The sequence below is a fragment of the Arvicanthis niloticus genome, chromosome 4 (assembly GCF_011762505.2).
Source record: "Arvicanthis niloticus isolate mArvNil1 chromosome 4, mArvNil1.pat.X, whole genome shotgun sequence".
In the NCBI taxonomy this organism is placed as follows: domain Eukaryota; kingdom Metazoa; phylum Chordata; class Mammalia; order Rodentia; family Muridae; genus Arvicanthis; species Arvicanthis niloticus.
The window spans coordinates 68214270-68239712 of NC_047661.1; the positions used below are offsets into that span (position 1 = coordinate 68214270).

Here is a 25443-nt window from a genome sequence, read left to right on the forward strand (position 1 = left end):
GTTCCAGGACAGCCAGGGCTACACAGAGAAACCCTGTCTCAGAGAACAAAACAAAACAAAATAAAAAACCAAAACCCCCCAAACAAACAGGAGCACTGGCTGCTCTTCCAAAGGATTCAGCCACATTTAGCTACCAACTGCCTATGACTCTTAATTCAGGGGATCACACACCCTCTTCTGTTCTTTGTGGACAGTGCGTACAAATGGTGTGTTCTGTTTAGGCTGAAATACCTATATGTATAAAATAGAAATAAATAAATTGAAGGCTAACAGGAAGGTTCACCAAGTAAAAGTTATTTGTTAACAAAGCCTGACAATCTGATTTAATTTCCTAGAACCCTCATGCTCTTCAACACACACACACACACACACACACACACACACACACACACACACACACACACAGAGAGAGAGAGAGAGAGAGAGAGAGAGAGAGAGAGAGAGAGAGACAGAGACAGAGACAGAGACAGAGACAGAGAGACAGACAGAGAGACAGAGACAGAGAGGATGAATAGATTAAAAAAAAAATCCCGCCTGGCGGTGGTGCCGCATGCCTTTAATCCCAGCACTTGGGAGGCAGAGGCAGGCGGATTTCTGAGTTCGAGGCCAGCCTGGTCTACAGAGTGAGCTCCAGGACAGCCAGGGCTACACAGAGAAACCCCGTCTTGAAAAAGAAAACAAAACAAAACAAAACAAAACAAAACAAAAAATCCCTGCTGGGCATGGTGGCACATGCCTTTAATCCCAGTACTGGGAAGGCAAAGGCAGGTAGATCTTTGTGTGTTTGAGGCCAGCCTAGCTTGTATATTGAATTCCAGGCCAGCCAAGGCTACATGGTAATGGCCTGTATCAAAAAAAACTAAAAAGCAAACAATTCCTAAAAACCTTAACGCTGTAGTAGCAATACCTGACATCCACTTATGGACGTAGGTGCTGGGAAACAGCTGAAGACCATCCTGTGCTCATGAGACTATGACTCAAAACCAAGTAAAGGATACACAGAAAAATTTATGTTTGATATTTTGTACTTAAGAGACCTTAAAGACTTCATCTGAAAAGTCTTAGACCTAACAAGCATATTCAGCAAAATGGCAGCACACACACACACACACACACACACACACACACACACACACACTCACACACACACTCATTGCAATTGATTGATTGAGATGGTATCATTCTCTAGCCAGGAACTTACCACAACCATGCCACCATACCCACCTTTTCTTTCTTTGTTCTGAGAGCCCATGGGTTCTTGTGGAACTAGAGTCACAGGCAGTCATAAGCTAATTGTGGCTATGAACCAATGCAAGGCCTGTCAACCAAAGAACCATCTCTGTGTCCCTCCCTTTTTTTTTTTTTTTTTTTTTTTTTTCTTGTACTGGCAATGGAACCCTGGTCCTCATGCTTGTGCAGCAAGTGCATTCCTGAACAATCTCCCCAGACGAGCTTACAGAATTAACTATACCCAGATCAAAACCCTCTGTTTGTACCAATGATTAGCATACTGAGCAAGAGATCAGAAAGAATCCCATTCATAGTTGTCTGGGTGGTGTGGGCTTGGATTAACCTCACTAAGGAAGTGCCTGTACACTGAGAACTTAAGACATTGGAGAAACAAATTAAGAAATCACAAGATGCCTCTCACAGACTGGAATAACTAATGATGTGAGAGGACCATCTTACTAGTGCAGTGTGCACATTACATACAATCCAGTCCAAAGTCCAATGCTAGTCTTCCAAAAGATAGAAAAATGGTAAAATTTGTATGAGGGGTGGAGAGAATGCTTAGTAGTTAAGGTGCTTAATGTTTTTTGCATGGTTATGAGGACCTGAAATCAGAGCCCAGCACCCATGTTCCCATGAGCAGTCTGGCTTGGCTTAGTGTGTGTCTATAACCTCAGCACTGCAAGAATGGGAATAGAAAGAGCACTGAGATTTGCAGCCTCTAAGCCTAAATAGAAAAAAAGAGTGTCTTAGAATCTCAGCAAGGCAATAACTAGTTCAAGACCAACTTGGACTTAAAGTAACAACAACAACAGCAACAATAACACAAAACAAATCAAAACCACTAAACAGAACAGAAAACAGAGCCAGGCGGTGGTGGCGCACGCCTTTAATCGCAGCACTAGGGAGGCAGAGGCAGGTGGATTTCTTAGTTCGAGGCCAGCATGGTCTACTGAGTAAGTTCCAGGACAGCCAAGGCTATACAGAGAAACCCTTGATAATTTTTTTCCAATACCACTTCCAGGAATATAACCCATTTTAAATATAATCTTATGAGCTCTTTCTGAAACTGAAGGAACACTAATATGAGTTCCCATTGTTGTAACAAATCCCTTTCTCATAGGGTTATGACTATGTCAGCCACGTAAGTTTTAACTTTCCTATTTGACCTTCTGGACATATATATTTATTCCAGTCAACACTGGCTCACATGCGATATTGTTCCAATACCTATAAACAGAGTAGAGACTTCTCGCCATGGCCAATTTTGATTCTAAGATTCTTCAGAAATTATAGATACATCTGCCCCAGTGTCCACTAAACAGCTAAGTTCAATACCATTTATCACCTTTATTTTGGCCTTTCATCATTAATAACAGTTTGCCAAAATACTTTCTTCTCAGATCTTCTGTCATAGGGTTTCCATTGCTTTGAACAGACACCATGACCAAGGCATATCTTATAAAGGACAACATTTAATTGAGGCTGGCTTACAGGTTCCGAGGTTCAGTCCATTATCATCAAGGCAGGAGCATGGCAGCATCCAGGCAGGAGGAGCTGAGAGTTGTACATCTTCATCTGAAGGCTGCTAGGAAAAGACTGGCTCCCACGTGGTTAGGAGGAGGGTATCAAAGCCCACTCCCACAGTGACACACTTCCTCCAGTAAGATGACACTTCCTAATAGTGCCACTCCCTGGGCCAAGCAGATTTAAACCACCGCAGCTTCCAAATCCTCCTGTCCTATTTATTGGAGCTGCTTTACCTTTGTGATCTGGGAGTAATGTAATTGAGCCATTACCTGGCTCTAATTGTGTGGTTTTCTTAACATAAGCCTTGACTTTAATTTCACCTTGATAAGCTTCATTTATTAATCCTGGATATACAGTAAACTCTTAAGTTGTGAAACCACTACTTCCCAAAATCATCCCTACTCTTCCTGTAGGAATAGAATCATACACACCAGTGGCTATTTTATAACAAGGAATTTATGGAGACAGTGTTAGATATTTCCCACTGTCAAGTCAAGAGCAGCACTATGTGAAGTAGCATGCATTAACTCTCCAAAACTGAGTTTACATTCCTCTGATTGCCCTGTTAGTTACTATTTCATTGCTGACAGGACATTGTTGGCTTGTGTTGTTTGTGCTTGGGTCCGGAGATAGTCCCCTTGTCTGGTTTCTGGATGGTAAAACATCTCCTTGCAGATTTCTTACTGATTGGCATTCATTAGCCCAGTATCTGCCTTTTTCACATCTATTACAAATTCTTGGTGATATATTTTGTTTATTTTGAAATGAGGCATTTCCTTTAGTAAGCAAATATCTACATTCTTTTTTCCAAATGTCCAACCTTCCCACAGTAAAAGCATCATGCTTTCTGAGAGTTAATAAATACCTTTAGCTAAGGCTTGTTCAATTAAAGTTGCATCATCTGCAGCAGATTGACTATCAGCAGTAGTTTTTAATCCATTCCTCTTGGGAAACACCTTGAGGTTTAGTGGCATTCATTCATTATTTGCATTTTCAAAAGCCAGAGATTCAAGTAGCTAACACCTGAATCTGCTATTGCTTTTTGCATTGCTGAAGTTAAATCTTTGTAAAAGTCAATGAATACCTCACCAGGACCTTGGGTAATTTTAGTAAAAGATGGAGTCTTTTTTTTTCTTGCTTCTTCAACTTTGCCCCAAGCCCTTAAAGCCACCAAGTGACATTGTGTTGAAGCAGCATCATCAAGTTGTATCTGCTTACGCCAGTCAGCAATTGACCTTCACCTAACAAACGATCCTTTGTTATACTTATTTCTTTAGCCTGGTTATGTTGTTCCATGGCCACTGATTCCTTTCTCTACCATGTAAGCCATTGAAATTGAGGGCCAGCTTCTAATATAGCTGTCATTAAGTCCTTCCAATCTTGTGGTATAATTCTGTTCTGCATAGCCCAATTGTTTATTACCTGTCTCACATATGCATTCCATATGCTACCACTTTAATTGCCTCAAATCTGCTTTATATGAAGGTTTCCAGTTAATCTGAACATAACCTTGAGGATGTTGAATATCTGGTGGCATTTGCTGCAGTGTTATTGGAAATACTTGAGGGTTTGGGGTTTTTGTTTTGTTTTGTTTTTTTTGGGTTTTTTTGTTTTTTGTTTTTTTGTAGACCTAGGCAATAATTCTGCTCCTGAGAAATTACACAGACCAGCAGTTGAATTTCCCATGACCTCTGCCAAAATCCTAGAGATGCGTTTACCTCCTTGCAAGCACAACTTCTTTCATGCCCAGTCTCAGCTGGACTCCTCTCCCTCCTGGTCCACAGTGTTGGGCATCAGTAGATGACCCACACAAATCTCAGTCCCTTCTGACCATGGCTAGCCTTAATCAAAAGGAAGAAGTCCAGGTTTGCCAGGACTGTCTTAGGATCAAGGGTGGTTCATCTGCAAATTCTCATATGGCCCTAAATGTAGATTCTTTAGAGAACCTTGAAGAAGGTTCAAACAGTCTGAGAATAATTTCTCAGCTTCTCTTAATTGACCTGAACATTGTAAAGGTTTTGCTGAATCATTTCACCCAAAGCCAGACACAAGACTTCACTGTTCACATCACTGCAGTTCTCGGCACCCACGCTGAGTGGTTCTAGCCGTTCCTCTTGCTCTCACAGTCTTTCTGCTTCCCTTTCTGCCATGTTCCTGGAACCTTATGTGCAGGACTGTGTTATTTCCTTTGTGATTGGGCAGGAGTGCCTTAGATGTGTCCTTTGTTACTGGGCAGGAGTGTGCTGTAATTTGTCCTTTGCGACTGGGTGCAAGTGTGTCGTAATATGTCCTTTTCGACTGGGCAGGAGTGTGCTGTAGACATGTTCTTTGTGACTGGGCTCCACAGATCTCCATTTTGATTGGTTGTAGTTTTCTGTAATGGTCTCTGTCAGTTGCAGAGAAGAGTTTCCTTAAGTGAGAAATATTATTTTTTATGTGAGTGTGTGGTTTTGCTGAGTGTTTGTCTGTATACTACATGCTTGGTGACTCTGAAGGTCAGAAGAGGCCTTTGGATTCTCTGGACTGGAGTTACAGATGGTTATGAGCTACCATTTTGGGGATGGGACTTGAACCTGGGTCCTCTGCCAGAGCAGCGAGTGTTCTTAACCACTGAGTCAACTCCAGCCTGTAGGCTCTCTTTTGGGTCTCAACATTATTAAAATTTCTGAATTCTGTAGTTTTTACTTACGTTTCTCATTGCTAGAGATATTTATAAATAGGGATCATTCCCTTGAGAAAACCCTCCTCTTTTTTTTTTTTTTTTTCCCCTCTCCCACAGTTTCAAGATGAAATGGGATTCTCCAATATGGAAGACGATGGCCCAGAGGAAGAGGAACGTGCAACAGAGTCTCGGCCTAGCTTCAACACCCCTCAAGCCCTACGGTATGCTGGCTGAGACTTAGAGTGAAGGGATTAATGTATTTTGAAAATGTTTGATTTTTTTTTTTTAAATTATAGTTAATCTTTAATCACCCTCTTGTTTAGGATGGGGAGTCCTGGAGGTAAGTTTGTTGTCAAACAAACAAAAACAGTCTCCTTGCTTTGGGGCAGTGCAGCTCTAGACAAAGCTGTATCTGTTTGGGAAAGGAGAAAAAGCATAGCTGGGCCTTAGAGCAGCTCCTGTAGCCGAGCGGTGCTGGAGAGGTGTTGGGAGCTTTGAATGGCCAGCCACAGAAACCACCCTCCGCCGTCATGATGCTGTGTTCATGCTTTGTCATTAACATCTAATTTGACACTTAGGCATTGATTGAGTAAGCATCCTGCTATGATGTCTGAAGAGCCAGAAACAAGCCTTTTTGTATAAAGTTACTAACTAGTAAGTGATAAGGGGTGACATTATCTTCTATGACCACTTCCTGCTGACACCTGGGTACCATAGTTGGGGACCCAAGAAAGCTCAAATGCTGGTCAACGCCAGGAAGAGCAGGCTCTTTAGTCACTGTCTAGGTTCTGTGGGACTTCTGGAGATAGCAAAGCACAGGCCCTGTTGGAGCAGTCTGAGAGGCTGAACCACCTGGGGTAAGATGCTGTGGAGTTGACACTTGGAGCTGATCGTGTTGCTGGAGCAGTCTGTAGTTGATTTTAAATCTGCTGGCACAGATCACCAGGGAGAGAAAGTAAAGGAAAGGAATTTAGGGGAAATGTTTATCCAGGGTGTGCATTTGAAATTTCCTGGCCCACAATCCTGGTAGTTGGCTGAGGGCAGTCCCAAGACCAGGGGAGAAAGAAAGCTCCTACCCTCAAGAGTAGGCAGTAGATAGGAGACTTAAGATGGTGGTTGACAAGACTTATCTGGAGTCCATTTGACCAGGGAGAAGACAATTGAAGTCAGATCCATGCAGCTTACAAGAATTTGTTGTTTATCAAAAGAGATAAAATTTTAGATATGTTAGCGTTACCAATGTCTGTGGTCTCTATTAAGATGCATATTGCAGAAAAGCTCATAGTAGGAGCTTGGAGATCCAGCAATGATTCAGTACACCAAGTAGGTACAAATCTATTAAAAGTGACTGATACTTACTGGCTACCTGAACAATTACCCTCCATGGTAATCTTGATTTCTTTGAGGGGCAGAAGTCCCAGGGCAGTGTCAGTCTTTGGCCACCAGGCCCAAAAGATCCAACAGACTTTGCTGTAGAGAAGGAACTTGGAGGACCAGGCTGTGTAGTCCAGGCAAAGTGGGGCAGTCAGCTCCCCAATAGTTCACCTGACCACAGTTTGCACAGATCCTGCAGAGGGCGAAGTGAAGGGCAATATTTCATGTTGAGGCTCTCCTTGATACATTTAAAGCATGTTCTGGGTAGAGTTCTTCTGTGGGCCATCATTTTCTTTGAAGACCTTCAGACCACAGCTAGGATCTGGAGGTCTCTCTCAGTCTTAGTAAAGCTTTTTGTGTTAAGCGTTTTAAAAGCCATATTCAGCAGATCTCTGAAAAGTTTTGAGGACCATTATTTATTAAATATTAAGAAGTTGGGCAGTGGTGGCTCAGGCCTTTAATCCCAGCACTTGGGAGGCAGAGGCAGGTGGATTTCTTAGTTTGAGGCTAGCCTGGTCTGCAAAGTGAGTTCCAGGACAGCCAGGGCTACACAGAGAAACCCTGTCTCAAAAAAAAAAAAAAAATGTACTACCACACCAAGTTTAAACCCTAATTTTTTAATTGAAACTTTTTTAGTATCAAAATAAAATTATTAATCGAAGTGTACCATTCTCACAGGGCTTTTTAGTTTGATTTAGTTTATCCTAATAGCTAAAGTTTAACAAAGGGTGCAAAGACAAAGAAGCTGTATTGCTGGTACTGTGACCCTGGGTAGCCCTTAGGCATTCATAAATTTTATTTTTCAGATGTATCTTATTTTAAACACATGTTATTATTTATCTAAAGTTTCTAGAAAGGCTGGTGTTGTTTAAGTTAACAAAGACTTAAATAGTTAGCCGTAAATCTTAAATTAGCTTTTGTTAATCTGAGTAGACCTTTATAATCCTAAATTTTTACCATTATGCAAAAATCCATGTCAATTCAAACTATTTTGTATATTTCTTGTTTCCTTCTATTAAAAAGAGATGCAGGGATAAATTGAGAGCTTCACAGGACTGAGAAGTACCACAGTTGTTGCTGTATGCCATGTGGTCATCTTAAGCTGGTGACACCATATGGCCTGTACCCTTTAATGTTAGTAAAGATGGCTGTCGGTCATAGCTTCTTACATTTTGATGAGGTCATCAGCTCTGATGGAGGAAAGTCACTTGGATGCTAGTAGATAGACTTTTTGGATTTTTGAGACAGGGTGTCTCTGTGTAGTCCTGACTGTCCTGGAACTCACTCTGTAGACCAGGCTGGCCTCGAACTCAGAAATCCGCCTGCCTCTGCCTCCCAAGTGCTGGGATTAAAGGCGTGTGGCACCACCGCCTGGCTGATAGACTTTTTTAAAAACAGGAGTTGGGCTGGAGAGATGGCTCAGTGGTTAAGAGCACTCCCTGCTCTTCTAGAGGTCATGAGTTCAATTCCCAGCAACCACATGGTGGCTCACAACCATCTGTAATTGGATTTGATGCCTTCTTCAAAATAAATAAATAGATCTTTAAAAAAAAACAAAAAAACAGGAGTTGAGTCCAAGTTATACATAGTATATTTTAGACAAGAGTTGAGTCACATATATACCTGTGTATAGATTTTTGATTATAAGCCGTTTGTTACAAGTTTTAAGCCAAATTTTACAGATTTTCAGATTCTTTTACCAAATCCAATGAATTTACAAATCCTGAGATGTGTTTACAGCATAGTCTTAAAAGATTTCTTGGGAGCAAAGCACAGAGAAATCATAGGGATAAAAGATTTAAGAATGTTAAGTTGTAGAACCATAGCAGCAAGAGGCTTTGCAATTAATTATTTGGTTGTCCTAGCAGAAGTTGTTAGAATCTGTGAGAATTTGAAACTTGATTACACCATCTTTGTCCCTCACTCTTGTCCTGAGGCCAAGCTGTTTTCAGTAAGACAGCAAGACTTTAAGAAAATCCAAGGAGAAAAGGAGGAAGGGTCTTAAAAAGAACTCGGGCACAGGGAGGGTTAGGCAGCTAAGAGACCAGTGAGCCACAAAGGGACAAGAGGGTTGAGGGGGGACAACTAGAGCTCCAGCCAAGGAGGGTCCCAGTAGTAGGAGCTTTGGGACTAAGCACCATGGGGGAGGGATACAAGGGAATGTACAGGCCCAGGAGGGCACAAGGAGAGTTGGAACAGGTAGCTTCAAGGACAAGGGGGCAAGAAAAGTGTTGCAGACCCTGGAACATGTAGAGAAGCATGGGACTTGGCAGGCAGCTTCTGGGGACATAAGGAAGTTCCAAAGACTCGAGGAGCTGTGGGGAAGTGCGGTGTTAACAAGAACTCCAGTCCAGGCTCTTTCCAGGCAGACCAAGAGACTGGTTGGAGAGAAATGTCTGAAGTCACAGAGAAGAGGTGTCCCTTTCCCATGTGATAAGGGCCCTGTAAGTTTCCTGTCACAGTGATGTAGCTTTTAGAATTGGAGTCTACAAAGCATGCATCTTCATAGCGACACCCAGTAGAAGGGGAGAGAATTGTATAGAGCAGTTAGAGGAGAAAATAGCTTGAGAGGTTCAAGTGTCTTTGTAAGTAGAATTGCCCACGTGGGGGTACCCCAAAGAGCATAGGAGGGAGATACCAATGTGGTGGGTACCCCAAAAGGGCTCAGTAGGGAAAGACACTGAGGAGTTAGCAAGGGGAGATAGATGATGAGCTAAGGTGGAGGGAAGAAGTGCCGGAGGAGACAGACTCTAGAATCACATTGGTGGGTGGCAAATACCAGCAGAAACAAGTGATTTGTACTTACCTTAGAGTAGATCAGCAGCTTGGTTCTCAGTTGTCGGATTCCTTTGGAAGGGAACTCATTATGCCAGGATCTGGGAGAGCACCAGGGTGACGCTGTCTCCCCGCCAGCAATACATGACTGCTGGAAGGCCTTGGGGGTGAGCACACAGTTCCATTTCCACTTCTCTTCCTTCTTTCATAAACCGCCATGAGTTTTTCCTTGGTACAGGGCCACTCCACATTTGCATTTGGGTGTCCTAGAAAGACCCCTTCATCTTTTCTTTTGTGTCATTTTTGTCCAATGGCACTGTTAATCATTCTCCCCTAGCTGAGAACAGTCATATTCCACCATGGGGCTCAGCAAAGCCCCTAAAGCCCCGTATCAATCACTGGTCCCTCAGAGTCAACCTCTTAACTTTCCTGGGAACACTTTGCTCAGTAAATTTGACCTCACATCAACTCCTAATTCCTCATTCCTTCAATATCTATTGTCTTCCAGTCCCTAATATTACTAGGGACCTTAGCTGGTATTAACCAATTGTTCCTAATGGCTTATATGTGTTTGTTGGTCTATTAGCATCTGATATTCCTCCAGTTGCCTTAGATTATGCCTTTGTTTTCAGGAGAAATGATAAGTTCCTCTGCTTGGACAGCACTCAAGCTTGGTCCTTTGATCTGCTCCCATGTCTCACAGTTTAAAGAAGCAGTCTGAAAAACTATTACTTAAGTCTTTCTTGGGGCTGGAGAGATGGCTCAGTAGATGGGAGCAGTGGCTGTTCTTTCAGAGGACCCAGGTTCAATTCCCAGGACCTACTTGGTAGCTCTCAGCTGTCTGTAAGTCCAGTTCCAGGGATCTGACATCCATCCTCCTTTGGCCCCTTCAGGCATAATATCCTTGTGTTTTGTGACACAAGACTCATTACATACACATATGCCTGTTCACTCCACACAGGGAGCCCAGGCCAGACCAAAGTACAGATACCATGAACAAAGTTCAACTTGAACCAGTGAGGTGTTTTTTAAAGATTTATTTATTTCAGACACACCAGAAGAGGGCATTGGATGCCATTACAGATGGTTGTGAGCCACCATGTAGTTACTAGGAGTTGAACTCAGGACCTCTGGAAGAGTAGTCAGTACTCTTAACTGCTGAGCCATCTCTTCGGTTTGAGCTAGTGAGCTTTTTTGGGGTTAATTACAGAGGCAGAGATGACTCAAAGACAGCTGCATCACCCAAAACTCAGCCTAGCATGGGTGACAGCTCACCAAATCTGGAAACCTAGAGCACATACATGTCAGCAAAACACTCATACACAGGAAGTAAAAATAATTAAATCTAAAGAAAAAAGAAAATGTCTTCAACCTATTACAAAAGTTACCATTTAACTGTTGCCACACTGCAGAAGGCTCCTCGGAGTTTGATAATTTGTTGGTTGTGGGCATGTGAGCAGCTCTTTTTCTTTTTCTTTTTCTTGTTTTTGTTTCTCTGTATAGCCTTGGCTGTCCTGGAACTCACTTGGTAGACCAGGCTGGCCTCGAACTCAGAAATCCCTCTGCCTCTGCCTCCCAAGTGCTGGGATTAAAGGCATGCACCACCACTGCAGGGCTAGCACCTCTTTTTCTGATTGCCTAGAATATTGTCACCTTTATCTTTTGTTTTATTTTTACCCAGAACTAATGTGCTTGGGTGTTTGGATTCTTGCTATAGTCCTAAAATAGTTTCTCTTCAAGATGTAGGGCTACAGTTATGGTCAGTGTATGTGGTATGTTCAAAAAGTTTGAGAAAGGTATTTGAATGGGTGAAGGAAGTTATTTTCATAGTGGTTGTATAGTAATGTTTGAACTAAGAATTCATCTCCATCTAAGCTGCCTCAGATTTTAGTGTATTTCTTTCTTGTTACATTGTCGAAAGGCCTTGCTAGACTTACTTGGTTTTGTTTGTTTGTTTTGGATACTGACACTCAAACTCAGAACTAATGCTTACAAAGCAAGTGTTGTCCAGTCTAAGGTAGGGGCATCCTCACTTAGGGGCTTTGGTTTTATTTTAAAGGAAATGAAGGAAGGGCCGCTGGATTGGAAAGCGCTGGCTTAGCAGGTCACCAGGGACCAAATGATGCACTTCTGCAGTATTCTTTGTTGCTATTGGTGTTAGGGAAAGTGCCAGCCAAAGACCCCCAAGACAGAATTGTCAGCACAAAGGGGATTTGTTTGCCCCAGAGAGACAAAGGGTAGGGATAAGGGACAAAGGCAGGATATAGAGGATAGCTGAGAAGGGGAAGACAACAGGGGAAAGGTGGGAGGGGTCTTTGTCCCAGAGGACAAAGGACTGCCTCTGAATAGAGAGAAGACAGGGTCAATAGGCAAAAGGTAGTTTATAAAGGATTAAGGGAAAAGCCTGTGTTAGGATGAGGTGTTTCATTGTAAGTGGGCATCTTAATGAGCTGAGCCAAAGGGGGCTTTCGATTACTGGACTCCAGTACTCTGTTAGTCCTCCTCAAGAGGAGGAAGTGGCCCAATAAAGGACTCAACCTTGGTGACTAGCTATAATGGTTTTTTAGCAAGGTAGAAGGAATGGGAGAGAATAGCAAGGGCTGCCAGAGCCACGCTGGACACACTGGAGCTAGCCAGAGTCCCTCCAATTTGGAAGCAGTTATAAGGTGGTATGTGTTAGTATAATGTAAGAGTGATGGGGTCCCACTCTCCTGTGGCATTGTATTACACTGGTGCTTCTCTGCTCCTAGAGTTTAATTTTATTTGTTCTCTCTGTGTTTTATATAGTGAAGTAATTGTATTAAAATAAGGTGGAGTATATTTCAGAATATTCTTTGGAATTGCTGGAGATTGAACCCAGGAAGTATGAGCTCAAACTATCCTCTAACACCAGCCTTCTTTTATTTGAATACAGTGCTAACAGTCAAGGGAAATATTTCCTCAAGGAGCAAGACTAGTAAGATGTCATGATCAAAGTGAACAGATGGTGTTCATGCTGGTTAATATGTCCTTGTAAGGAACTGGCTGTGTTGTGGACCTAGGGAAATCTACAAGTTATATCTTTGTTGGGAATAGGTTTGAGGAACCATTGGCCAACTTACTAAATGAACGACATCGGACAGTGAAAGAGCTGCTTGAACAGCTGAAAATGAAAAAGTCTTCAGTCAGACAGCAGCCTGAGGTGGAGAAGCTGAAGCCTCAGAAGGAGAAAGTCCATCAGACTCTGGTTCTCGACCCGGCACAAAGGAGCAGGCTTCAGCAGCAGATGCAGCAGGCAAGGCTTTTCTCACTGTCTTGTAGTAAGTAAGTGAAGTGTGATGAAGTCAGGTGGCTGTCCTACCTTCTGTTAGACCCATAGGACTGTCTGTCTACTAGGACCTGAAGGGCAGCATCATGTTCGTGGCCTGAGGGTCAGGTGGGAAATCAAATAAAGACCCTGATCGTGTGCAGGGTTAGAGATTTCGGGATTCTTAGTAACACATTCACACTCAAGTACTCGTCAGTATTACCTTTTCTTATTTCAGTCTTAGTCTCTCTAGTTTGAGGTTCAAGTTTGTCTGAGTTTGTGGTTTTAGCCAAACGAACATAACTCAAACAGATGCCAAGATCCTGCTTTGCTCTAGTCTCTCTGAGAAGCAAGATACCTGTGGTACATTTGTAGACTTTTTGGTAAGATCTGAGTTTCTGAACTGGCAACATTATAATGTGTCTTTTTTTTCCCTTCCCAGCATGTTCAGCTCTTGACACAAATCTACCTTCTCACCACCTCCAACCCCAACCTCAGCTCCGAGGCCAGTACCACCAAAGTATTTCTTGTAAGGTTCCATATATCTGTAACTTGGAAGACTTAAGTATGATATTCGTTTAACTGTTAATGTTACGCACTGGTTGTAATTTACATTTCTTCTTCTTTCCTGGATGTGTTTGTTCTCTCTACCTGCCTGTCCTGTGACTTCCTCTGTTTGACAGAACACAGTCTGGGGAAATGTTTGAATGTCATTTTAATTGCATACTCCTCATCTTGAGATCCATCCATCCCCCATCACCCTGCTTTTTTTTTTTTTTCTTTTTTTTTCCCTTTTTTGGAGGTGGGGTCTCATGTAGCTCAAGCTGGCCTCAGACTCATGAGTTCACCTGATCTTCCTGCATCTACTTGATAAGGACTTGAGTTACAGATGCACACTACCTTGTCCAAATTATGGGCAGTGTGGGTCTAACCCGAGTCCCTGTGTGTTAGGCAGCACTCACTCACTGAACTCTGCAGCACTCTCAGCCTTTGATGCTTCTGTTTTTATAGGTGTTGAGTTCCTTACCTGCTGATTAGGCTCACCTTTAGTGTTTAATGTAAATTAATTTTACTTATGACATTTATAAGTATTTTGAAAGATTTATTAATTTTGATGGGTCCTCCCTCCTTCCCACTCTCCTTTCTTTCTCTTTTTTTTCCACCAGTTCTTTCTCATTCTTACAGATTTAATAATAGATCTGTGAAAGGAGATAAGAAAGAAGTTTGCATTGGAAGAGGCTCTATGAGAGGAGCACTCTGTAGGAAGCCCTTTGTGCTTTCCTGAAGGTGTTTGCCAATGTGCCAAACTTCCTTTGTGGTAAAAGAGGCCTTTCACTTCTTACTGTATCCAGAAGATCATGAGAAAACAATATTTTTTGATGCATTATTCAGAAAACTTTTAAAAATTAGATTTATTTTATGTCCCTCACTATTTTGCCTACTAGTGCACAACATGTTTGCCTGATGCTTGTGGAGGCCAAAAGAGGGTAACAAATCTCCTGGAACTGGAGTCATGGACATTTGTGAGCCGCCACATGAGTGCTAGGGACTGAACTTGGGCCCTCTATAAGAGAACAAGTGCTTTTTAACTGCTGAGCCAGCTCTCCAGACCATCGGAAATTTAAAAAAACAAAACAACAACAGGAAGTAGGTCAGGTGGTGATGCACACCTTTAATCTCAGAACTCAGGAGGCAGAGGTGGGCAGATCTCTGAGTTTGAGGCTAGCATGTTCTACAGAGTAAGTTCCAGGACAGCCAAGGCTATCACACAGAGAAACCCTGTCTTGAAAAATTAAATAAAAACAAACAAAATTCCCCTAAACCAGAAAAATCCAAAACTAGAGGTGGGTGTGGTGGTACTATTTATTTTCCATATTTAGTATTTGGTGAATGAGAAAGGAGGATCCTGAATTAGGATCCTGTCCAGGCCTAGAGATTGAGACTGTCTTGAAAAACTGGTGTATGTGTGTGGGAATCTAACACTGACATTTTTCCTCCCCACACTGCTGAGGTTAAATCTAGGGCTTGTAGCATAAACCATAACGACCCAACTGCTGAGTCTTCAGTCTACTTGAGTATAACATGCATCTGGAAGACAGGAGTGTTACAGTATGAGACTTAGAAAAGTAGGGCATGGGGCTGTTTGTCCAAAGGACCTGGGTTCAATTCCCAGCATGCACTTGGCAGCAGCTCACAACAGTCCAAAACTCTAGTTCCAGGGATTCTGACTCCCTCACACAGACATACATGCATACATGCAGGCAAAACACCAATGCATGTAAAATAAAAGTAAGTAAATAACTTAAAAAAAAAAAAAAAAAAAAAAGACAAATGAGTGTAGATCCCATCCTGAGAGCCTGAGGCCAAAGACAGAGAAATTCAATGGAATGATATCAGTTAAAGATTTTTACCTGCCTCTAATCCTATTTCAGGAATCGCCCTTTCCCCTTATGAGATCGAGGACTGTGGTATTAGTTGTTTGGAGTCACTTCAGAACTCCTCTGTGTCCTTTCTTTCCAGAAAGAGCTAGGCACCTTTGCTGAGAACTCCGTCGCCCTTCACCAGCAGTTCAACCCCAGGTTCCAGACCTTGTTCCAGCCTTGTAACTGGACGGGAGCTATGCAGCTCCTTGAAGACTTCGCCCACATCAGCATTGACTGCAGTCCTCATAAAACTGTCAAGAAGACTGGTAGGAGATGCATGTGTGAAGTTCAGGTTCTGATTGGCAGTGAAAGATGCAGGGCTTTAATGTTTTCACTGTAATTCTTAGTGTATGGGAGATTTGTAATTTATTCTGTCCTTTATCCTTAATTTTCTATGCTTTCTGATTTTATGTTAATGTCTATGCCAGAGTAAGATGTAGACAAGATAGGGTGCAGGAAGCATTGCTAGGACCTACACGTGAATGACACATGGGGAAGCGTCTGCTGTCCCATGAACAGTAAGTAGTGGGGTTTGGTAAAGAGGAAAGTCAGGTTGTGAAGTTTCAGTTGTGTTCCCATTCACGGTGACCAGGGATGTAGCTCAGCGGTAAAGTAACTACCTACATTGTGTGACAAATGTTTATAGTTCATTTCTAACGTGGGGCCTATTTCCCAAATCAGTGTTTCATTCAAAATGGGAATGCCACTGGTATTTTCTATATATTTTTAAAATTACATTTTTATGTCTAAACACACGCATGCACACACAGGCATGCACACATGCACAAGCACACCCGACAGCTTTATGAGTTGTTCTTCTCCTCCTATCATGTGGGTTCCAGGAATTGAATTCAGGTCATCAGGCCCAGGGAAGTTTGTCTACTGAGCCATCTCACCAACATCTAAAACACTAGATTTGTAAGAGAGAATAACCAAATTGTAATTTTTTTATCTTGGAAGATAAAAAATCTTGTTGAAGATATTTGTCTTACAAAGACTTTCTAAAGAGAGATGGGATGAAACTGTGAGTCTAGCAGCATGTATGGGTTCTCTTCATGCCTGTGTTCCTGTGTCAGTAGAGAAAGTGTTCCTTATAGGCGCACACAAGAGAATCTGCTCGGCAGACCTCCTTTTAGGCAAGTGTTAGGTTGCAGTGACTGGAAACTTGAGTGGGTCAAGTAAGAGGAAGAGCCTGTGTGAGTGCCAAGTGGACTTAGGCCTTTGTGAAGCTCTTTGGTTCTTGGATTATATTTATCTCAAGTTTTTTTTTTTTTTTTTCCTTATAGCCAGTGAATTTCCCTGTTTGCCAAAACAAGTGGCTTGGATTCTGGCCACAAACAAGGTTTTCATGTATCCAGAGCTCCTCCCAGTATGTTCCCTGAAGGCAAATAATCCTCGGGATAAGACCATCTTTACCAAGGCTGAGGATAAGTACGTTTACTGTGAAGATGACAACAGTGCATTAGAGAAAGACAAAGACAGTTGTTTGAGAAGCTTGGGACAAATAAGATGTATATGACAAGGATGTAGACCAAAGAAAAACCATGTACATAGACACAAGTTTCTCTCTTTCGTAGGGGATGTTAAAACTTTTCATTATTATTTTAGTTTTTGAGTATGGATGTCTTGCCTGCTTGTATGTGCATGACAGTGCCAACAGAGGCCAGTCAAGGTGTTGGAGTCACTATGTGTGTGCTAACTGAAGCTGGTTCCTCTGCAAGAGCAAGCTGTGCTCCTAAGCACTGAGCCCTCTCTCCAGCCCTGACACACACACACACACACACACACAGAGAGAGAGAGAGAGAGAGAGAGAGAGAGAGAGAGAGAGAGAGAGAGAGAGAGAGAGCATGGTTTATTTTTTGTTCTTTGCCTTTAGTTTCTGTTGCTCCTACTTCTAATTTTAAAATCTTACAAAAACACAGGATTTGCTGAGTGATGGTGGCACATACCTTTAATCCTAGCATTTTGGAGGCAGATGCAGGCTGATCTGTGAGTTCAAGTCCAGCCTGGTCTACAGGGAAAGTTCCAGATCAGCCAGCACTACAGAGGGAAAACTTGTCTCAAAACAAGACAACATTCTGAATTTGAGGCCAGCCTGGTCTACAGAGTGAGTTTCAGGACAGCCAAGTCTATACAGAGAAACCCTGTCTCGAAAAAAAAAACCAAAAAGAAAAAAACCAACCAACCAAAAAACAAACAAACAAGACAACAACAAAACAAAGAACTTGAAGTTGTCATTTTATGCTTGAGTTATTCATGATTTATTGTTGTCTGAGTTAGGCCCTAAGGGATCCAAAGCTAGACTTGTATCAGTTATGTTACTGTGGATGACCTTGAACTTTGAACCCTTTGGCCTCCACATCCTAAGAGCTGTGGTTTTGTTTGTTTGTTTTTGTTTTTAATTTTGGAACTGGAGTTTTTTTTTTTTCTTTTTTTTTTTTTACCTTTGTGGGAGGGGTTTGCGTACAGAGTGATATTGTGTAGTCTGTGCTAGCCCCCAGCTTCCAGCAGTACTCACGCCTCAGCCTCTCCAGTGTTGCGATTGCGGGAGTGTGCCACCATGCCTGGGATGGCTTATTCTGACATGTAATGCTCTTCTGTTGTTTGTGAATTGTAAGCAGTCTCATTTGTGTTTGCTCAGTACTGTATCTCAGGCCCGCTGTTTTCTTGAAACCAATCTAGGGCACAGGAGAGTTCAATCCTAGGGCCTTCCATATGGTAGTCAAGCACTGTAACCAATGAGTTAGCTACATTACAACCCTTGTTTTCTTGGTACAGGCTTGTGCCATGGAGCCCAAGCTGGTTTCAACCTTGGCATCTCCTTCTTCAGCCTTGGCATCTCCTTCCTCATGGGTGTTGAGAGTGTGCAGTTGGCTGTTTTTGTTTGTTCTTTTTTCTGTCACAAGACTTCAAGGATGTTTGTGCAAAGAGTTTTAAGCAAATTTATTTTCAGTGGGTGCTGGGGATTAATCCAGGGTCATCGAGCTTTTCATGTTTTCTTCTTAAAATACTCGGTGCTGTCACTATCTGAAGGTGTGGGGAGTGGTTGTGAAGTATGAGCAGTTTGGAGAGCTCCTTTGTGAGCCGAATGTGAAGTTAGGTTGTCTCATCACCTCTCTCTCAGCCTGTTAGCTTTAGGACTGAAGCACTTTGAAGGGACTGAGTTTCCGAAGCCTCTGATCAGCAAGTACCTTGTGACTTGTAAGACTGCTCACCAGCTGACGGTGAGAATCAAGAACCTCAACCTGAACAGAGCTCCTAACAACGTGATTAAAGTGAGTGAGTGTGAAAACTCCCTCCTCCTTCCCTCTTCTCCAAGAGAAGGCTGATCTAAAGGGTGACTCCTCCCACTACGTGAGATTAGTTCTGCTGCTTCCCTAGTTAAGGCATTGATTCATTGATTTGCTCCAAAGTACCTATAGCTTACCCTCTCTTACCTAAGTAAGAAATTATTCATGTCACAGGATCCCACAAGTCCTTGTTCCTTCTAACCATATTGTATCTCTCTTACTCTAGCTTTCTATGGGTAGACAGTTTCCCGGAAACCTCCACAGTTCTGCTTTCTTTTCTTTAAAAGATTTCTTTTTTTTTTTTTTTTTTTTTTTTTTCTTTAAATTAAGCATGGGTCTGCGTGTGGCCGTGTGCAAGTCTGTTCAGGTGCCTACATCCTCTGAAGCTGGAGTTGTATGTAGTTATGAGCCACCCAACATGGGTGCATAGGTGCTGGGAACTGCGCTGGGGTCCTAAGAGCACTACCTGATCATAACCATGGAGCCATCTCTCCATGTTCCAGAGCTGCTTTGTGATTTTGTTATTTTTGTCAATTTGTTGTTATATTTGTTATGTAGAATGTACTTTAGGAGTCACGGGAACCAGGGTGGCAGTGCAGTGCGGTAACCTGTGGGTTTGGGAGACTGAGAGGCTGGAGTTTACCCAGGGCTCCACATGGATAAACAAACAACACAGGAAAAGATTAAATAGTTTAAAGAGTCAGACTGTTTTTTTCAAAGATTTATTTATTTTTTATTTATATGAGTACACTGTAGCTGTCTTTAGACACAGACTAGAATAGTTCATCGGATCCCATTACAGATGGTTGTGAGCCACCACTTGGTTGCTGGGAATTGAACTCAGGACCCCTGGTAGAGCAGTCAGTGTTCTTAACCACTGAACCATCTCTCTAGCCTGAGTCAGACATTTTTATGAGGCTTTTGTTATGCAAGTGTTTTATCCCTTTTCCAGGTCGCTCAAGTGTTTGGGAAGGTGGTGTGCTCACTGCAGGATTATTTAGCAGGGTTATACCTGACTAATTGGTGTTTGGATTTAGACCTAAGTTACTAATCTTCAGTCATGGATTCTTGCCTGTCTGCCTTCATTCCTTCCTCCCTCTTCCCTCCTCTTCTGTCTCCCTCCTTCAGTGTTAGAATACGATGTCTCACTAAACCATGTCTCTAGCACCCTCATTTACTCTTTTAAAAATGTATTGCTTAAGGTTTGTTATTTTCTATGTGCATTTGTGTGTGCCTGGGTATTTGTGGACCTTGTGTATGCAGGTGCCTGTGGAGGTCAGAAGAGGGCACTGGGTTCATTGCCTAGTGTGGGTGTTGGAAATGAACCCAGGTTCATTGTAAGAGCAGCAAGTGCTTTAACTATTGAACCATCTGTCAACCTCCCTGATTTTTTGATCTATTTATATATTTTTAAAATCGCACTTATTTACATGATTAGGGGCATGCACATCACAGTGCACACGTGAGGTCAGAGGACAACTTGAGGAAATCTGTTCCTTCCTTGTACTAGGCTCAAGCCTACTGGCTGCACCATTCATTCTATTTATTATCTAGCTAGTTTGTTTGTTTGGGGCTGTGTCTCTTGGTGTATGTTCTTCCTTTAATTATTCATTGATTGATTTGAGGTTGAGTCTCTCTATGTATCTGTACCCTTGTCTGTCCTGCAGCTTACTATGTAGACCAGGCTAGTGTATTGACCTCGTGGAGATCCTTTTTTCTCTGCCTCCCAAGTGCTGGGATTAAAGATATGTCACCACACCTGGCCCATTTACTTTTAAAATGAAACTAACATCATCTGTCTCTTCCTCTCTTTTTCCTCTTCCTCTTCTTTCCCTGGGATTACAGATGGGTTGCATGATGCTTGGTTCATAGTGTCTTTTCCAGTTAACACTCTTACTTGCTTAAAAGTAGTTTCTGTGTATAATGAGGGTTAAGCTCTGTGTACAAGAGAAGACGTTTAATAAGATTATTTTGATCATTTACTTTCTGTTCTTTGTGACATAAATTTCCAAGGGTCCCTACAGTGAGGGTGGGGGGTCACTGGAGAAGATAAGTTTAAGTTTTAGTGGTAATCAGAATGGATGTTTGCATTTAGATATTGAATAATTGTAAAATGTTCATTAGTTAGAGATACTGTGAAATGCAGAAACATTCAGCATATACTCCTGTGTGTGTGTGAAATCATCAGCCACCCCATTTACCAGTCTGAAAGAATATGGTTTACACTTTATGTTTTCACCTTTAGTTTTATAAGAAGACCAAACAGCTGCCAGTCCTGGTGCGGTGCTGTGAAGAGATTCAGCCACATCAGTGGAAGCCACCTATTGAGAAGGAAGAACACCGGCTTCCATTCTGGTTAAAGGTCTGGCCCTCCTTCAAAATAAATCTGTATGAGGCAGAAGTCACTAAAAGCTCCTATAGGAGTTAAGTGATAACTTACCAAAGTAAATTCAGGAAGTGTTAGAAAATTGATGCAGAGAAAAACCCTTCTTGGAACCATATGTTGAGGCTGCCTTTCAGTAATCCTTAGAATCCAGAAAGCTAGGTTTTCTTTCCCCTAACTCCTGATGTGTGCTAGAGCAGAGTGTTCTTGTCCTGTAGGCCAGTCTACAGTCCATTCAGGATGAACTGCGGAACATAGCTGAAGGTGCTACAGAGGGCGGAAGTGTGATCACAGCTGCTGAGACCAGCACAGATCAGCACTTAGAGAAAGCCAGCCCAGTCCTAGGGAGTGAAACTCAATACCCACTGCTGCTGCCCAAAGGTGTAGTACTCAAACTGAAGCCAGTTTCCAAGCGTTTCTCCAGAAAGGCTTGGCGACAGAAGCGGCCATTGGTCCAGAAGCCCCTCCTTATCCAACCCAGCCCCTCCGTTCAGCCTATGTTCAACCCTGGGAAAATGGCAACCTGGCCAACTCAGTCAGAAATCCCTCCAAGCAACACGGTGGTCCAGATTCCTCATCTAATCCAGCCAGCTACTGTCTTACAGACACTTCCAGGTTTCCCCTCAGTGGGGGTCCGTGGAGAAGATGGTTTTGAGTCTCCTGCAGCACTGCCTGCTATGCCTTGTGGGTCTGAAGCCAGGACCAGCTTCCCCTTGTCCAAGTCTCAGTCAGCACTGCCTTCTTCCTCTACACCCAAGTTAATGTTGCCCTCTCTGTCCCCTTCTAAATTTGAAAAGCCATATGTCAGGTGTAAGCCAACAAGAAGAAAAGGAGCCAAGGCTTCCCCGTGTGTGAAACCTGCTCCCATCATCCACCCCACCCCTGTCATCTTCACAGTTCCTGCCACCACAGTGAAGGTCGTAAGCCTCGGTGGTGGTTGTAACATGATCCAGCCTGTTACTGCAGCTGTGGCACCCAATCCCCAGACCATTCCTATCACCACTCTCCTTGTTAACCCTACCTCTTTCCCCTGTTCACTAAACCAGCCCCTTGTGGCCTCATCCATACCCCCCCTAATTGTTTCCAGCAATCCTCTGACGCTTCCTGTGACATCTATTCCTGAAGATAAGGCCCAAGTGAACTTGGATATGGCGGAAGGGAAAAATGCTCCTCAGAACCCTGAATCCAAATTGAAACCCCAGGAACTAACTCCTCTCTGTACTGCTGTCTTCTCCAAAGAGGAGCCCAGGCCATGGCCTTCAGATACAGGAAGCCAGGAAGCGTTCTCTGAGTCCAGTGCCTGCGGCTGGACTGTTGTAAAAACAGAAGATGGTGGGCATGCTGTGGAGCCATTGCCTCAGAATCTCCAGGAATCTCTGAACTCTCCATCGAAGGATTTATTAAATATGGTCAAGATGGAAGCTGAGGATTGTATGGAGGAAATCTCCAGCTATTTCCCCAAGCAGGACGTTGGCGAGGAAGTGAAAGAGGAGGGTTCTGTGGAGTTAGACAGGGACTCCTCACAGGAGACGCCTAGTACTGGGGAGAGGAGGAAACAGACAGTCCTGCAGAGGGAAGAGACGCAGGCCACTAAATCCCCTTCTGTGTCCCAAGATGCTCCTGACGAGGGATTTGCAAGTAGGGATGCAAGCAAAGGATTGCCAAAAGGCACTCCATCTTCCATGGACCAGGCCACGGTTCTTGGCAGTCCTCCAGGGAAGCCAGAGGACTCAGCCAGCGCTGATGGTCAGTCTGTGGGAATACCAGCAGGACCAGACACTGGAGGGGAGAAGGACGGGCCTGAGGAAGAAGAGGAGGAGGACCTTGATGATCTCACCCAAGATGAAGAAGATGAACTGTCATCAGCTTCTGAAGAGTCTGTGCTTTCTGTCCCAGAACTCCAGGTAAGGGCCAGAACAGTAGTATGGGGACTTGATAGAATGTTTAATTTATTACATTATAGCCATAAACTGTTACTTGACCCTTGAGTATTTGTGGAACATAATTTTGACCTTTGTTTGAAGTGCTATGTAAAGGGGACATTTTCTTTGAATTAAACTCATATAAGTGTTAATTTGAATTAGTTTGAATTACTTGACCAGTTAATTTTTTTTTTTTTTTTTTTTTTTTTTTTTTTTGGTTTTTCGAGACAGGGTTTCACTTTGTAGTCTTGACTGTCCTGGAACTCACTCTGTAGACCCGGCTGGCCCCGAAGTCAGAAATCCGCCTGCCTCTGCCTCCCAAGTGCTGGGATTAAAGGCATGCGCCACCACCGCCCGGCTGACCACTTAATTTTTAAAAATTTTTTACACTATTCATTTATTTATATAGTGAATCCATGCGATGACGTGTGTAGAGCTCAGAGGAGCAGGACGAGGTGGTTATCCTTCTGTCGTGTGGGTCCCAGGAGTTGAGCTCATGTTGTCAGACTTATAGCAGATGCCTGTACCTGTTGAGTTACCTCACTGACTGCCCTAAGCATACTTTACATACCACAAAACAAAACACCAAAAAACCAAAAATAAGCTTCATGGCAATGAGGCCATGGGTAGAGTTACCCACCACATGGTATAAGGAGAGAACTGATTTTCATAAGTTTTCCTCGGACCCCCTCCATGAGTGCCATGGTGTACATGTACCCCTGTGCATGCACACAGCCATAAATAAATGTGATTTAAAAAAGAATAGCCCATGAAGGCTGGAGAGATGGCTCTTCAGTTAGTATCACTTGTTGTTCTTCCAGAGGATGCAGCTTTGGGTCGCAGCACCCACATGGCTGCTCACAACCCTCAGTAACTCCAGTTGTAGGGAATCTGATGCCCTTTTCAGGCCTTGACAGGTGTGTGGTATACAGATCTACATGTAGACAAAACTTATACTCATAAAATAATAAAGTAATAATTAAAAATAATTTTAAATAATCATAAGAAATAGAGGACTAGCTAAACAGTAGAACATGTACCTGTCAGGCCATGGTGGTGCACACCAAGTCCCAGCACTTGGGAGGCAGTGGCAGGTAGATCTCTGAGTACAGGGCCAGCCTGGTCTATAGAGTGAGTTCCAGGACAGCCAAAGAAATCTTGTCTTGAAAAACCAAACCAAGCAAACATAGAGCCTATACTTCACATGTGCAAGGCCCTGATTCAATTCCTAGCCGTGAGAGAAGAAGCAAAGAAATAGGAGGAGGAAGAGGAGGAGAAGGTGAAAAGGTGAAAAAGTTCCTGTCGCGGGCATGGCAAAAGCAAAGCTGTCCTCACTCCCTCAGGCTTCTTTAGTTCTGAGTGCTGGCCCTGCTTTGCTTCTGAGCCTCATGCTGCAGCTCCTGTACTTCATTCTGGGAGCTGCTAGGAGCTCTTGGAAACAAATTTAATCCTATCCCGACTGCCTTACAAATGAACGAGACCCAGACTTTGCTTAGGGTATTTGGCTTTTGATAATTACTCGGGGTTAATCCCTAATCTACTTTTCCAACTACTGGCCTGGCTACTTCCCCAGCATTGTTCCCCCAAAACTTGTAACTTTTCCTGGCCATGTGCTCATGGTTCATCTCCTCTCATGGTGCCTTCTTTCTCCTTGTCCTTGTTCTTTCCCTCTTTGTTCTTCTGCCATGCACAGCCAGGTAACTAAAAAACCTGCCTACCTCTAATCCCTCTAGTAATTGGCTGTAGCCATTTTTATTTAACCAATATTTTTAAATTAAGGAACAAGGTTTGCACAACAGAAGCTGGTAAGCATGAGAAGTCACTCATAGGTAGACCTTCTGTACAGAGTTTATCATTACAATACAGAGTGACAGACCGAACCTTAGCAATGTGATACTTTTTCAGGAAACAATGGAGAAACTGACTTGGCTGGCATCTGAGAGGCGGATGAGTCAGGAGGGTGAGTCTGAGGAAGAGAACTCTCAGGAGGAGAACTCTGAGCCAGAAGAAGAAGAGGAAGAAGAGGCAGAAGGAATGGAAACCTTGCAAAAAGAGGATGAAGTGAATGATGAAGCAGTTGGAGATGCTGCTGAGAAACCTCCTTCTACCTTGGCCTCACCTCAGACTGCTCCAGAAGTAGAGACCAGCATAACCCCAGCAGGTAAGTGTAGCAGCTTCCCAAGGAGGGTATGTTTCCCTTAGCTGCATTGCCCAGAGACAGTGTGCAGAGTGGGCTTTGTCTCCTGGAGCTTTTCTTCCCTCCCCAAGCAGACTGGAGCCGCCTCTTTACAGAATGTTAAATTCTCATCAACACTTGGTTTACACTAGGTTGTCCTGTGTTTTATCTGCATTTCTTGCCTCTTGTGTGCTAGAGGCTAAGAGCTGTTTGGCTTTCATGTTCCGCCTTCAGCTTCTCTTCTGTTGTTTGAGGCAGGGTCCTACACTGTAGCTCAGGCAGTATTTTTCTGTTAGGTCACCTCTCCTCTTCCCAGCCTTGGACTCCTTTCTCAGCTGCAGAACTCATGGTCCTTCTGTGTCCCCGTGGCTATTGAAGGGCGTGTGGTGCAC

The 25443-nt window shown here is 43.1% G+C and overlaps 1 protein-coding gene across 9 annotated transcripts in view; it reads left to right on the forward strand.

Moving 5' to 3' along the window:
• The window catches only part of LOC117707044 (GON-4-like protein), a 53940-nt gene that overhangs the window by 26040 nt on the left and 2457 nt on the right, over positions 1–25443 (forward strand). For 7 of the 9 annotated variants that reach the window (XM_034500358.2, XM_034500357.2, XM_076932725.1 and 4 more), the window contains 9 exons: positions 5540–5643; positions 12647–12845; positions 13300–13386; positions 15378–15546; positions 16567–16711; positions 18405–18555; positions 20816–20932; positions 21172–22857; positions 24781–25036. In XM_034500358.2, coding sequence (XP_034356249.1) covers positions 5540–5643; positions 12647–12845; positions 13300–13386; positions 15378–15546; positions 16567–16711; positions 18405–18555; positions 20816–20932; positions 21172–22857; positions 24781–25036 — 2914 coding nt within the window. Of the gene's footprint in view, positions 1–5053; positions 5197–5539; positions 5644–12646; positions 12846–13299; positions 13387–15377; positions 15547–16566; positions 16712–18404; positions 18556–20815; positions 20933–21171; positions 22858–24780; positions 25037–25443 lie in introns of those variants that run through there. The other 2 variants (XM_076932727.1, XM_076932729.1) reach the window with 2 other exon arrangements.